This window comes from Suncus etruscus, chromosome 3, assembly GCF_024139225.1.
Source record: "Suncus etruscus isolate mSunEtr1 chromosome 3, mSunEtr1.pri.cur, whole genome shotgun sequence".
Taxonomy (NCBI): Eukaryota; Metazoa; Chordata; class Mammalia; order Eulipotyphla; family Soricidae; genus Suncus; species Suncus etruscus.
The window spans coordinates 16,442,609-16,456,183 of NC_064850.1; the positions used below are offsets into that span (position 1 = coordinate 16,442,609).

Here is a 13,575-nt window from a genome sequence, read left to right on the forward strand (position 1 = left end):
TGTGATCTGGATCTGTTTGTTTGTGGGTTTTTTCTTTATAAACTAGTAGATCCTGGAGAGAAGGTATCAAGAAACTAAATTTTAAAATGACTTTTTTGGTACTTCAGAGCATAGATTTTTTTTTTTTTTTTTGGACCTTGAAGAAGAAAAGAAAAATCACTTGTGTACCTCCATACTCCTGGTGTTTGGGTAGGCAAAAGGCAAGCCTGTCTTTGAAGTTCCCCTTTCCTAGGGATGAGGGTTGAACGGCTTTAAAACCCTCTGCCCCTTAGCTAGTTTGATGGAATACATTTATTCAGAGGCTTTGCAGGCCAAAGCCTGTTTTCACTTATTATCAGGTTCTCTCTGACCTGAGTATGTTTCATGAAAACAAGGGGCATCATGTCCTACTCCGAGAGATTTGAAAATGCACATAAAGCTTCTCCTTCAAGATCTGCCTGATCCCCCATGGGGCATCCAAAGCTGCATTCAAGAGACTGAGTAGCTCTCTGGTGTGTGTCTGCCCCCTCTTCTGTGGGGTGTCAGTAGCTACTGAGCTATGACTAATTCCCAGGAGGAAAAGGCTTCTCTCCCCAGACTGAGTATCAGACTCTGGCCTTCTAGATAATGTTTTCTCTCAGGAAGTGAGATACTGGGTGTCCTGTGTGACTTTCTGAGACAGACTAACTGCTTATATTCTCCCAAGGCCCAGTCACCCTCAAAGCTCTGCTAGGTTGGGCCCTTCTTGTAGGCCTGGAAGGAAAGTTTGTGTCTGGCCGCAGAGGTCAACTCAGGTGATTTGGTTCTTCCAATTTTGTTATTGATTGGGTTTATGCATGGTGTCAAAAGGGCAGCTAATATACTTCTGGGACCATCAGAGGAAGACTGAGGGGAGCTCCTGACATTTGTTCTCATCCCACCTTCATAATTTGTCTTGCTCATGCCAACCAAGTCCCCTCAAAACCCCATCTTATGGCTATACAAGCAATGTATGGTAAGGAACATTCTCTCTGAGGGACTGAGGCTCTGGACCACATCAGTTCCAACTCTGCAAGGTGTTAACCTTCCCCAGTGTTGGCAACCTCCTCTGTAAGTTGGGATGATTTGAGTTTTGTTGGAGAGATGCTTAAGGATGAAGTGTTCTTGGAAGTGCTATAGTCTCCTTGCCTGGGGTGGGGGAGGGGTGAGACATAGAGATGCTTATTCTCCAGTGGGATTGCTGCTGTTCTAGGCAGTAACGTGCCTTGCATCAACCAGACAAGCATTGGCACTCTTCCTTCTTTCTTTCCTGCCTTCCTTCCCTCCTTCCATCCCTCCTTCCTTCCTTCCCCTGAGACATTATTCTAAACTCCTCTCACACTTCAGAATTCTGCTTCAATTCCCAATCTGTGGCCCAACTAACTCAAGGCTCCTGCCCATCAGTGCCCCACCTCACACTGGGGCCTGGCCTTCACCCCAGCATTGCTCAAGAGCCCTGATACCTAACAATGGAGCACAGAGCAGGCAATTTGCTTCTCTTTCTCCTTCTCTCTCTTTTCTTTTCGACACTGTGGTCTGCACTATTGTCAACTTTGCATGTCACTTTCTCCCTTTTCAGCACCCAGTTCTTGTCCAGCGTGATCAGTCCCAACTATCATTGTCCTAGTCGACAGTTCTCTACTCTAACAGCACTCACTAGCCACTCTTTGTGGCAAGCTTTCTGCCCTGGGCTGGACCTCCTGACCTTTTTATCTATTGTCTATAAATATTATTACCATACTAGTCTCTTGGTTTTCTTATATCTCACAAATGAGATTATTCTGTCTATTTCTTTCCTTCTGACTCTTTTCACTTTGAGTCATCTCCCTGGTCCAAGAGGGATCATTAAAGCTAAGCACCAATTTACAGCAAACAGTAGCAACAATATAAACATTTCAGCTCCTCTATAGCAGAACCTCTGCCTGGCTTTTCTCCCTCCCATCTTCCACTGTATCCCCATAGGACAGCCACAGTTCCAGGGCCTGTTATTATTATAACAGTCCATGCAGGTATCTCTGGAACACCAGGGACAGGGCTGAAAAGGGCAGGAATGGAACTGAACCCCAGTCTTTGGTTTGGAGCGCACTCCCTGGCCATCCCCCACATAAGCAGTCTTCCTTTCTATTGGTCTTGGCTTCCTCCTAGGGGCCAAAAAGACCATGAGGCTGCTACTACATGGCACGACTCCAAAGCTTGGGCATAGCGGACAGACAGGAGGTGTGTACTCCTGTAGAAAGGAAAATAGGGCCCTTGAAAAACCACAGGAATGGCTCTTGGCAGCTTTACCAGCTCTGACCATGTGGTGACCCCTATCAAGAAGATGCCAGAAAGCAGGAGAAATAGAGGTGAAGAAAATAGATGTTGGTCTTAAGTCTTAGGCTGCTTCACATGCCAAGCACCCAGGAGTTTGTCTAAGCATTCTCTGTATTTCCTGTCCCCACAAAAAGTATTTGCAGGTGAAAGTCATTCAGGCACTGCCTTGATAGGGAGCAGGTCTGCCCCGTTGTATCTGGAGTCCCAGATTTTAGTGTGGTTACCCCTAGATTAAGGCTGGGCTGAAAAGGGTACATCCTTGTATCCTAATGCCAACACTCCAGGATGTACCCCCCCCCTTTTGTACTGAGAACTACTCTAATATGTTCACTGTGATTGAGGTTCATTGGATACAGGACTAAGAGCCAATTGAATCATCCTCCCTGGCCCCCAGAAGTGCAGGAAGGTGGACAATTCTGGTAATTCTCTTGTTCCCAATCAACCAGGCCATCTGCTTGGGGGAAGAAGGGCCTGGGGAGGAGAAGTGGATAAAGAAGAAGGAGGGAAAGAACAGAGAAAAAAGGAAGGAGGGAGAGAGGAAGGGAAGAGACAAGATAAGACTGGAAGTCAAGAACAGAAAAAACAAAGGGAAAGCATCCTTTATTTTTACCTCTCCCCTCTAGAATTCTCTCAGTGGGAGCTCACTGGTTCTGCCCTCTTGTTCTTTGAAAATTCTAGATATACATTTTCCTTAAGACTAGTTGTCTGCAAAGCAGGGAAAACAAAGCAGAGCCCCTCGTAAATCAGTAGAGGTCACTGCCAAGAGCTTTGTATACTCGCTGTCCCTGGCAGTGATAAACTCATTGCATTTGGGAACTGTCCAAAGACCCTGCGTCCTATGTTCATTCTCATTCCCAGAAAAACCTCCGCCCCCTGTGTACCATCCCTTGCTTACAGTCTTCATGTTTCCCAGACAAAGCTGGCAAGGAAAAAAGAAGCCAGGTTCCCTAACTGGATATATTAAAGACTCCATTTCTTTGTTTGAAGGAGTGTGGAGGAGAGTGTGGAGGAGACCCTCAGATCTGAGAAAGGCAGGGACAGCCCAGGGATTCTATGACTGCAGGACCAGTAAGTTGGGGTGGGGTGGAGGGAGTATTCTAAGAAGTTCTGGGCTGGGGTTTTTCAGTCCTGTTTCTTGCCTCTGTTGCTGTTGCCATGGAGGTTGATCGCTAGTGAGGTGACTTGAAGCAAGGGCTGGCAAGAGGAATGCCCTCAGGAACCCTCTCCTGGAAGGTTGTGTGCCATCCACTATGTTCTCCCCCAAACCCTCCCTACCTTGTTTCTGCCCTTGGAGTTGGCCATGTGCCATAAAAAGAGAGTGATGTCGGATTTGCCCATCTGATCCAGACTGGTCCCCTGTAGAGTGGACCTGCCATCTGCTATTCCTTCCTCCTTGACCCTGGTTGTCCTTGCTCTGCTTGGCCAGATGCTCCCACTCCATTTCCATGGAATTGTGGGTATATGTCCCTCATTCTCATCTCCCCTTATCCCAACCATGCTGAAGATTCTTCTTGTTGATAGACAACTTTCTTACCTCACCCCAACACTTATAGCTCACTCCTCACCACACTTCTCCTGTGCACAGCACTTCCAGTGTGTGACTTATCTTTAGCTCATGCCTTTGTGCACGGTTCTTACTAATAGAACTTACATTTATGCCAGCAGGGATCTTGTCGCATTCAGGCTGTAATCTCAATGCCTGATTCAGAGCCCAACATTGGACCTAGCAGACGTTCAATAAATATGTGTAAACCCATTTCTTATTAAATGTTTAGGCATCTGCTTTATCCTGCTCTGTTCTAATTAATAAGTTCTTTTCTTTTACTAGGCCTGGCTTTTTCCCCCTTCTACAACGAGGCTGTAGGAATTAGCTGGGTAAAATATGTTGTCCAGGCTAAAAGTTTGTATGAGGGAAGATTTCTTACTCTTCTCGAAGCAGAAGTGTGAAGGTGTTTGATGGAATATACCTGGAGGCTCAGGTGTCTCTGAAAGTCTGAGCATGAAGCAGGAAGTGGTTGCCTCAGAGAAGGGTTTGGATAAGGCCTCACATGAGTGACAGGCCTCCCTGAATAACTCAGGACCATCTGGGTCTGTGGATAAGACATAAATAGTGCTTAAGGAAAGAAGTCATTTCACTCTGGGTAATGACCTACCTCAGGCTCAGATATTAAAACAACAAGAGAGTAAGCCAATGTAAACAAAGACCCCAATTTCCATGAGTCTGGGCTCCAAGGTCATTAGCCATAAACCAAGTTGCTACTGGGGACTTGCTTTGGGCTAAGCATGAGTCTATTCTCCTCCTAGATCAAGCAAGAATTAGTAACCAGTGCAGCAACCGAAACAAGTGAATTGTCTACCCAGTTGTTGAATGTCCCATTCACACAGGCACTTGAAGGAACATAGAAACAATATCCATACAAGCAGCATCTGGCCCTCTACTGTATGATGGACAAATGTAAGATGAAATCACATTCCTCCTACCTTCGAGGATCTTAAACTAGAGTGGATCACGGCTTTGTCTGAAATTTGCACACACAGACACACACCACACAGACACACACCAAAAAATTTCTTGAGATGTGTTCCTGCTAGGTGAATTAAATTGTGGTGTTGCTAAGAGATGTCTCAGATCCAAGCCATGTTTGAGTCTCCTTCTTCTGGCACCAGACTCATCCCGATGAGTAGGCCAGCACTCTGATTTTGTGAAATGGGGTTGTCACAAGCAGGAGGGAACTAGAGCCAGAACAGGCCTGCTTGTGATCCAATTGGAGGGGGGACCACAGGTGATCCAAGTGTTGTTCTTTCTCTACTTTCACTTTCTTCTGCAGCTGGAGTTGGGGTAGCCTTTAGAAGCCATGGCTGCCTCATTGTGCTAGCTTCTTTGGGAATGTGCCAGAGTAACCAAAGGTCTTTCAAAAAGGCCCTGCTACTTCCCCTCAACTTCCCTGGCAAGAGTATGCCAAGATGAGTCTGTAATGCCTGTTCCAGCCCTCCCTCTCCTCAGTGACCTCTTCTCTAGTCCCCAGAGCACAGGATCACTCCTGCTTCCTGGAGTCATATCACTTCCTCTACCTGGCTAGCACCCTGCCCTCCCACCCCCACCCCTGCAACCTAGCAATCACACACACCACGAGAAAGTCTTGCCTCCCTATTTTCAGGGCCTCTGAGGAATACCCTGTTTCCTGTGCAGTTGAGCTTTGTTCCACTCTAACTGAGAAATAACCCCTTTTCAGTAGGAAAAAGAGTACCGCAGATAAGGTGTTGGCCCTGCAGAAGCTGGTTCAATCCTCAGCACTGTAGATGATCCCTTGAGCCTCACCAAGAGGGATCCCTAAACATAGTGATAGGCTAAAATAAGACAAAGCAAACAAAGAAGCTCTTTTTGTATTTTTGATAATAATGTCTTTATTTAAGCACCGTGGATACAAAAATGTTTGTAGCTGGATTTCAGTCACCAAATGCACATTACCCTTCACCAGTGTAACTTTCCCTCCATCAATGTTCCCTCATTTCCCTCTTCCCCCACTACCTGCCTGTCTTTGGAACAGGCATTCTATTTCTCTCTCTCACCATCATTGTCATGTTTTTGTATTCTTAGGGTATGTTTCTAGAAGTGGTATTACTGGGCCATATGGGAGCTCAATTTCCAGTTTTTTGAAGAATATCCATATTGTTTGCCAGAAAGGTTGGTCTAGACAGCATTCCCACTAGCAGTGAATGAGAGTTTCTTTTTCCCACATCTATGCCAGCACTGACACACATCCTTTTTCTTGATTTATCCGAAGGTGAGGGGGATATTATACCACAAGGCATGTCCCTTGATCTACAATCAGCCCCTCCTTTTTCAAGAACCAGGCACCTGGGCCCGGAGAGATAGCACAGCGGCGTTTGCCTTGCAAAGCAGCCGATCCAGGACTAAAGGTGGTTGGTTCAAATTCTGGTGTCCCATATGGTCCCCCGTGCCTGCCAGGAGCTATTTCTGAGCAGATAGCCAGGAGTAACCCCTGAGCACCGCCGGATGTGGCCCAAAAACCAAAAAAAAAAAAAAAAAAAAAAAAAAAAAAAAAAAAAAGAACCAGGCACCCATAAAACTTTAGGAATTATCTGGAAGTCCAGGATAGAATTTGTTGCCAGGGTCAGAATACAAGTGATCTCAAGAGTGTCCAGAGAGAAAGAGGGCAAGGACACACAGTGCAATTGTCTCCCCTGGAGGAACCTCAGGCCTGTGCCTTTGCCATTGTACCCTATAGCAATGTCATGGTGTCCTGACATGCACATCTGACTCACTGGTATCTTTGATGAGAGCTTGAGACATGCCCAGATTCATGTGCAGCTATAAGAACAAATACAGGCAGGCGCCATTTTCCTAGTTTTCCTGAAAGATAACATCTGCACAGTTGTAACTGTGCAATACACAGCACATATAACACCACACAGGCATGGCTGCCTGCACTGCGCTGAGCAGCTTTCCTAATGCACACCTGTGTGTGCGCATGTAAGCATGTATTTAACTCCCTAGAGTTTGTCACAGGTAGGAGAAGTATAGGAATGCAGCAAAAATCCCTCTTCAGGCGAATCCTTCCTACTAGCCCCCATCTCCCATACCTGGCCCCCGGCTGCAGTGCACTTGCTCTCTTTGTCATTTGTCATTTCAAGAATATTATCTGAGTGGAATTACTGTGTACACAGCCATCTTGTATCTCCCTTGAGTTTGTTTCATCACAGTGGTTGGGGGGAATCAAAGTTGGTTCCTTCTTCTGGATGAGCCTGTGGGTTTTATTGTGAAGCAATTCTGCATCCTGACATGGCACCCAGGCCCAATCACAAAGACTTTGACATGAGCCTCAGGGATCTTTTTCTTTACGAGAGAAAATATATTTTACTTTTGTTGAGGTTATCTTTTTTTGGGGGGGTGTAGAATCTCAGCAGTATTCAGGGCTTACTCCTGACTCTGTGCTCAGAAATATCTTTTGGTGGGGCTAAGGAGCTACATGGATGCCAGAGATCAAACCCAGGTCAACTCAGGTAAGGCAGCACCTAGTCAGTGTAGCACCTCTCTGGTCCCAGGTAATATATTTTGTATGGTGGTTCTGAATGGAGAAACGAAACAAAAGAATGCATTGCCCATGTTTTAGGTACTTTGGATTCTCTTTTCTGAATCAGCCTTAAGTTGGGGAGAAGACTAAGTTTCATTTATATCAGCTAACACTTCTTGTGTCTACTACCTCCTTCCTTCCCAGGAGCACATCTACAAGCTGATGAAGAGTGACAGCTATGCCCGCTTCCTCCGCTCCAATGCTTACCAAGACCTGCTGTTGGCCAAGAAGAAGGTATTTTTGGGGAAGGGCAGGCTCATATTCACACTGTTGACCCTTGCCTGCTGCTTGCTGCTAGTGTGAAATGAGATTATCATCCCTGGGATTTTGTTTCCTCTTTTCTTCTTGCCTTCTCTATCTGGTCCTGCTCCAATGAGAGGTGATTAATTAGGGTGGTCACTCTCTCTAGTTCCCCTTCTCAGCTGTAGTCTGAGCAGCCACAAACTCTACCTACAAGTATTTACAACCAACCAACAAGACCACCATGACTCAGCACAGTCCAGAGTTGGCAAGGACCTCAACAAATTCCATTGACACTAGAGAAGGCCCTTCCCCACCAAGACTAGCTCCTTACCAAGACTCCTCTTCTTGAGAAGCCTGGTTTGGGTATGAGACAAGAGGCAAGGAAAGGGCTTCCCCTCATGGGAAAGAAACACTTTGTGACCTGTCACTTTAAATGAAGTCCTTCTTCCTTGACCCCACCCCATCACTTCCTTTGACTGCTCCCAGGGCTTGCCTTGTTTTACTTAAGAAGGAATGCTTCCCCCCATCTCCTTTCTCTCCACTTTGAGTTAACTCACAGTTTATGGCAGCCCTGAGTGCCTGGATTTGTGGGCCCAAGGCCCCCTCAGCTACAGGTGATGAAGGATGATTGGATCAAGGATGAGTCAACTGGATCGCTTGGAGGAGGGAAGGATGAGCACGAAGGATAAGGAATCTTGGAAAGTTTGGAGCAAAATAAATGGCTCTCAATGCCAGGCTGCATGCACATCCTTTCTAACTCCCACATGAAGCCTATGTAAGGTTGAGTGGGGCTGTCCTGGCACAAATCTCACAGCTTCTGTGCCTTGCCCCATTATAATACATGCCTTCCTTGCTTCACCCTCCTTGACCTCCCAACTTTTAGTGCATGGTTTTCTATTGACAAGTTCTCAGTGGCCTGCCTGCCCCTGCCACACAGTCGTTCCCCTGAGTCCTATGTGCCTTTCGTGCCAGGATCCCATCAGTGAATCTGGTTGGTATCACAGGACTCAGAAGTCTAGAGGAGCACATCTCAAGCATCGGCCCTCAAGTTCTTTGAGGCTTGAGATGATCTTTGCATGCTAATAAAGACAACTGGAACTGGAGAGAAAGCTCAGGCTGCCATAGCTGGCCTGGTTGCCTCCCTCTTCCTTCCATCAGGGGTCACTACCGTGATGGAGAGTGGGGCACCTCTCCTGGGTCTGCTTCCTTTCAGGTGGATGTAGGTGGAAGGGCTCTGATGAAAGGGTCCCCACACTTGGTTCTGATGCCCATCTTTGCAGGAAAGATTATATAGCCTTTTGGTCTCCCTTGAATCTATGGGAGAAGACCACAGTAAGTGTTTCTTATTTCTTGGGGCTCAACACCTGAATCCAACATAACTTGAGGAGTTGTGAGGCTCTTTGCCATCTCACACAGCCGAGCCTGCTTACTTCCCAGGAGAAGCAAGGAGTCTGTAGACACCTTATAGGTTTGATCAAGGGAAGCTGTACCACCTCTAACCCCTGTAATTCAAGATATGGTGCTGAGAGGCTAGACCTATAGCACCTCCCCTAAGAAAATTTCTCCAATGAGGTGTCTGGAGGGAAAACTCAAGTGAAAAGTGACAAATGATATCATTAGAATTATCCACTGTCCCCACTGCAGGTGGGCATTCATAGGAAGACTTGAAGGTGCCTGTCTTCTTTCAATGCCCAGGGGGTTGTTTCTGCCCACAGTGACCAGTCTCCTTTAATTCCCCAAGAGTCTTCGGGTATGGATGGACTTACCACTCAGCCATTTCAGGTAGGCCCTAGCTAGTTCCTACTTGAAGGTGTGACCTCCCTTGGTTCAGGTCCTGAAAGGTATGTGCAAGCGACACCCAACAGTGAGGAAAGGGGCTTGGAAGGCCTCCCCCTCTGCTGAACAAGGCAGGTGGGCGCTGGCACCTTGTCCCCCTTCATCCTTCTTCATTCTCTTTCTTGATACATCCCAATAGGAAGTCACTCTCCTTGATGAACCCAGGGTTTTAGGCAAGCAGGGTTTTGAGGGTGATACTGAGACTATGAAGGAAAAAGATTTGACTGGTCGGCTCCAAGATCTGGTGTAAGACCATAACACCTACATGAGGCAGGTCAATGCCTGGCATCTGTGAGCAAAAAAAACTCAATAGCAGAGGCTGATTGCAGAGCCAGAACTGGCCTGCTATGACCTATTGGGTGGTGCCAGGATACCTTCATGTGGGGTCCACAGTCTCATTTCTTTCCTGGTGCAAGCAGAAAGACCACATTCTACAGTGGTAAAACCTTTGTAGTGTTTTCCTGCTCAGACATCCTCCTGGTCCTCTGGCAGCAGTCTAGAGGTAGGAGAGGGGGCAAACTGCCAAGAAAGGCCCCCAGCTTTGTACCCCTTCTTTTGGAACATTTTCTGCAGATGTCCATTTAATTGCTTCTTCAGCTCCTTACGAACTCCTTTTGTTGCTGTGTGTGTGTGTGTCTGAGTGAATGTGTGTTCTTTCTGAATTTCTATCTCAACCTCAGACCCTATCAGAAGCTACAAAAGAATCCCCTCCAGAAATCCTACAGGCAAAACACTGGGGGAACAATTCCACTGCCAGAGCTCAAGGCCTTTTTCTCTCTTTGTCCAGCTGGGGTACCTTTGTGAAGAAACCCAACAGGGTTTTGGAGCTCCTATATTTGTCAAAGGCCTAGCATCTGAGGGTCAAAAGAGAACCTTTTCTCTCCAGGACAGCCCACCTGGATTGAACAACCAGGTTAAAGGCATTTGACGTTGCAGCTACACGACAGAGCCATTTCTTGCTCTAAGCATACAGAGGAGGGTCCTTCTAGCTACTTAAAATTGTCAGAGTGCCTACTGCTGTGGCTGCAGCTGGCCTGGACCAATAGAGTCCAGAGCTAGGAGCTGGTGAGGTGGATGGTTCCCCACAGAGCCAACAGTCCTTCCTGACTTTTCAGTAGAATCCCACACACTCCAGCATACTCAGAGCTACTGTGCTCTATGTGTCCCCCAACCCATCCACCCAGTGCTGCCAGTGACATCAGGGGCATCATTCCCCCAAGCCCTTCCTTCAGGCCAGAGGAATGGCAATGACCCTCTGGCCACTCACTGACAAAGCCCATCTCAGAGTCTTGCAACAGGCTGGACAAGAGGATGAATACCCTATCTTCCCTGCACCCTAGACCTTGTGTGTCTCTGGCTCTCTCTCTCTCTCTCTCTATCTCTCTCTCTATCTCTCTCTCTCTCTCTCTCTCTCTCTCTCTCTCTCTCTCTCACACACACACACACACACACACACACACACATCTCTTCATGCCTACGGTGCTGGCTGCTTCTCTCCCTTTTTTCTGCCCTGTTTTGCCTTTGTTTTTTGTTCATTATTGCCACCACTGCTGATTGGAAACCACATGTAAGCTGAGTTTTTTTTCTCCCTGTATTTTTCTCCCGACCTTTTTGTTTGTTTGTTTGTTTTTCTTAAAGCCAGAAAGTGAGCAAGGTCGTAGAACTTCCTTAGAAAAGTTCACTCGCAGCGTGGTAAGTGCGGTTGGTTTTACTTCTCTTGACATTTTCTCTCTCCTCCTCCCCCTTTTTTTCAGTTTGTATTTTGTTGGTGGTGGCGGTGGTGTCGTGGCCTTCTGGGCGGGAGGGAGTCCAATGCTTCCCCCCCCTCTTGGCACCCCCTCTTTCCCGTGGCGAGTTGTCTGCAGCTTCTCTTCCAGGGATGGATTTGCAAAAGTCCGGGCGCTCCCTCTGCAGAAGGGCCCAGCATCTTGGGTGCAGGGCTTTGCTGAGTGGGGGGGAAAGGAGAAGGACCCACCCTCGCGGCCCTTGGTACCTTAGGGCTGTGCTGGTGTGTGCTCCTTCTGCAGCAGCCCAGGGAGAAGGCCCTCCCAGTGCACCCCAACATAAATTGGCTCAGAACCTAGCCCATTTAAACCCAAACCATTCTAAATTTCCCCCCTGCGAACAGGCTGTCTCATGGGCGCTAGTCTTGAGCTGCTGCTGCTGCCTAGGTGGCTTTGCGTGGGTGCTTATGTGCAAACGTGTGCGTGTACAGAACGCATCCCTGCTGCATGGGACCTGGCGATGCGGTCCAGCTGGCGTGTGTGTTTGGTAGTGGCCTCTGCATGAGTTCTGATCTCCCTGCCAGACCCCCTCAGGCTCATTTACAGACTGACGAAAACCAGAGGGCAGGAGCAACAAGTCCACAAACAGGCCCTTTCCTAGGCTGGGTCCCTTGTCAAAGTTTCCCAGTCCTGGTTGAAGGACGACAGGTTCATAATTCTTGCAGGCAGACAGTCTTACTCTGGTCAACCAACTTAAATCTAGTGCACACAGATTCTTTGGAACCAGTTCTGTTCCTGAATGGGCAGATCTTTCCGCAATGCCTGTTGGAGATCCTTTTCTATCTTCGGTGGGTCAGCAGAGTCTCAGGTCTCCTTTCCATGCTATTGGCTCTAAGAACTGAGCCGAGAATTCAGCCCTGTGTCTTCACCTACCAAAGACCAACTGTAGAGCTCAAGAGGCCAGTTTGCACTTTCTACATCAGATTGGAGGGAACCAACAATGGCAGCCTTGGGAATCCCAGGTAGCCACGTTTTCTTGCCAAAGGGTTGACACTCACTTCCCTTTTCTTCCTCCCTTCTGTTGAAGAGGAAAGTCCTTGTAAAACCTGACAACTGTGTGGCTTGTATCTTATTTTACCCTGTGTGAGCATAAACTGAAAATCTGGTGTGGAAAGCCACCTAGTCATTTAGCTGTCATCGTGAGCTCCATTTCCACTGGGCTTAGCATTATTTTGAATTTGCTAGACGAAAGCATCACAATAACCCTAGTAGGTAACAATTAAAATGTGTATGTCTGTACCTTCCCTGCTTTGGTCTCCCCTCCCTGTGGCCTTATGAGAAGTCAGAGCCTGCAGACTATAAGGCCTGCTTGTCCCCTGCACACCCCCAGGGCTGTGGTTCTTTGACCTTGCATCCTAAAAGATAGACAGGGCCCAAACAGGTAAGAGTCAAATAAGGTTGGGGCAGTCAGGCAAGGACCCCAGGAGCATCTTCGCTCCTGAGAACCAACAGGGAAGTTAGGAGCCCCTCTTTACCTAGGTCTTTGGATACCTGGGGACTTAGAAGGAGGGTAGTTAGAGGTTTTTCTAATCATCTAGAGGCAGCCTGGACCCTTACATGCAGGCTGTAGGAGTGCAGATACCCAACGGTCTGTTGCAGGCTATAAGGTAGGCCAGCCAACTAGGACACAGGAGAAACCTGGCTCTCAGGTGAGATGGCCAAATGTCTCATGAAAAGTCAATGTAGTGAGAGTGATCAAAATGATGCTCTGGGAAGAACACATACTGCTGTCCTTCAGCTCAGAAACAGTGCTGGTGCCGGTTCGGTGCTTCTCCAAGGTCTACTAATAGAGCATATGGAACAGAGAGTGTCTGAGACCTTCCCAGCATCTAAAATGCTTGCATGGGAGCATTCACAGGGATGTTTTCAGGGTCAGCTAAAGGAGAAAAACTTCCCAGGCTCCTGAGATTTTTGGCATCGAAATGATGAAAGGCTCAAACCTTTAAGATATAGACATAGATGAAATTGATATAGCTATAGATATATACAGGTATCGATATAGATAAAAACATAGATATAGATTCCTAAATTCTTTATCCTCTTTAGAAAAAGACTTGTCTTCATGGTGTTTTGTGATTCTAGTCCTAGAGATGGACTTCTGTTCACCTTGGTTCATTCCTGCCTTTTATGCTCCTGCGAGTAATGCCAGAGCACCCCAAGCTATGGCTGAGAAGTGGCAGCTTTTAGAGTACTTGAGGTAAAGCCCCAAGAACCTTAGCCCAGTTCTATTCAAACAAAATTAACCAAGTAGCCAATGTGTCTTGCAGTTTTATAATTGTTTTCTAGATGAGTTCTGTACATAAGGT

General features: G+C 47.2%; 1 protein-coding gene across 4 annotated transcripts in view; it reads left to right on the plus strand.

Annotated features, from left to right (window-relative positions):
- The window catches only part of RGS6 (regulator of G protein signaling 6), a 592,928-nt gene that overhangs the window by 559,569 nt on the left and 19,784 nt on the right, over positions 1–13,575 (plus strand). For 3 of the 4 annotated variants that reach the window (XM_049770388.1, XM_049770390.1, XM_049770389.1), the window contains exons 16-17: positions 7,551–7,640; positions 11,124–11,177. In XM_049770388.1, coding sequence (XP_049626345.1) covers positions 7,551–7,640; positions 11,124–11,177 — 144 coding nt within the window. The remainder of the gene's footprint in view (positions 1–7,550; positions 7,641–11,123; positions 11,178–13,575) is intronic. The other variant, XM_049770392.1, reaches the window with a different exon arrangement.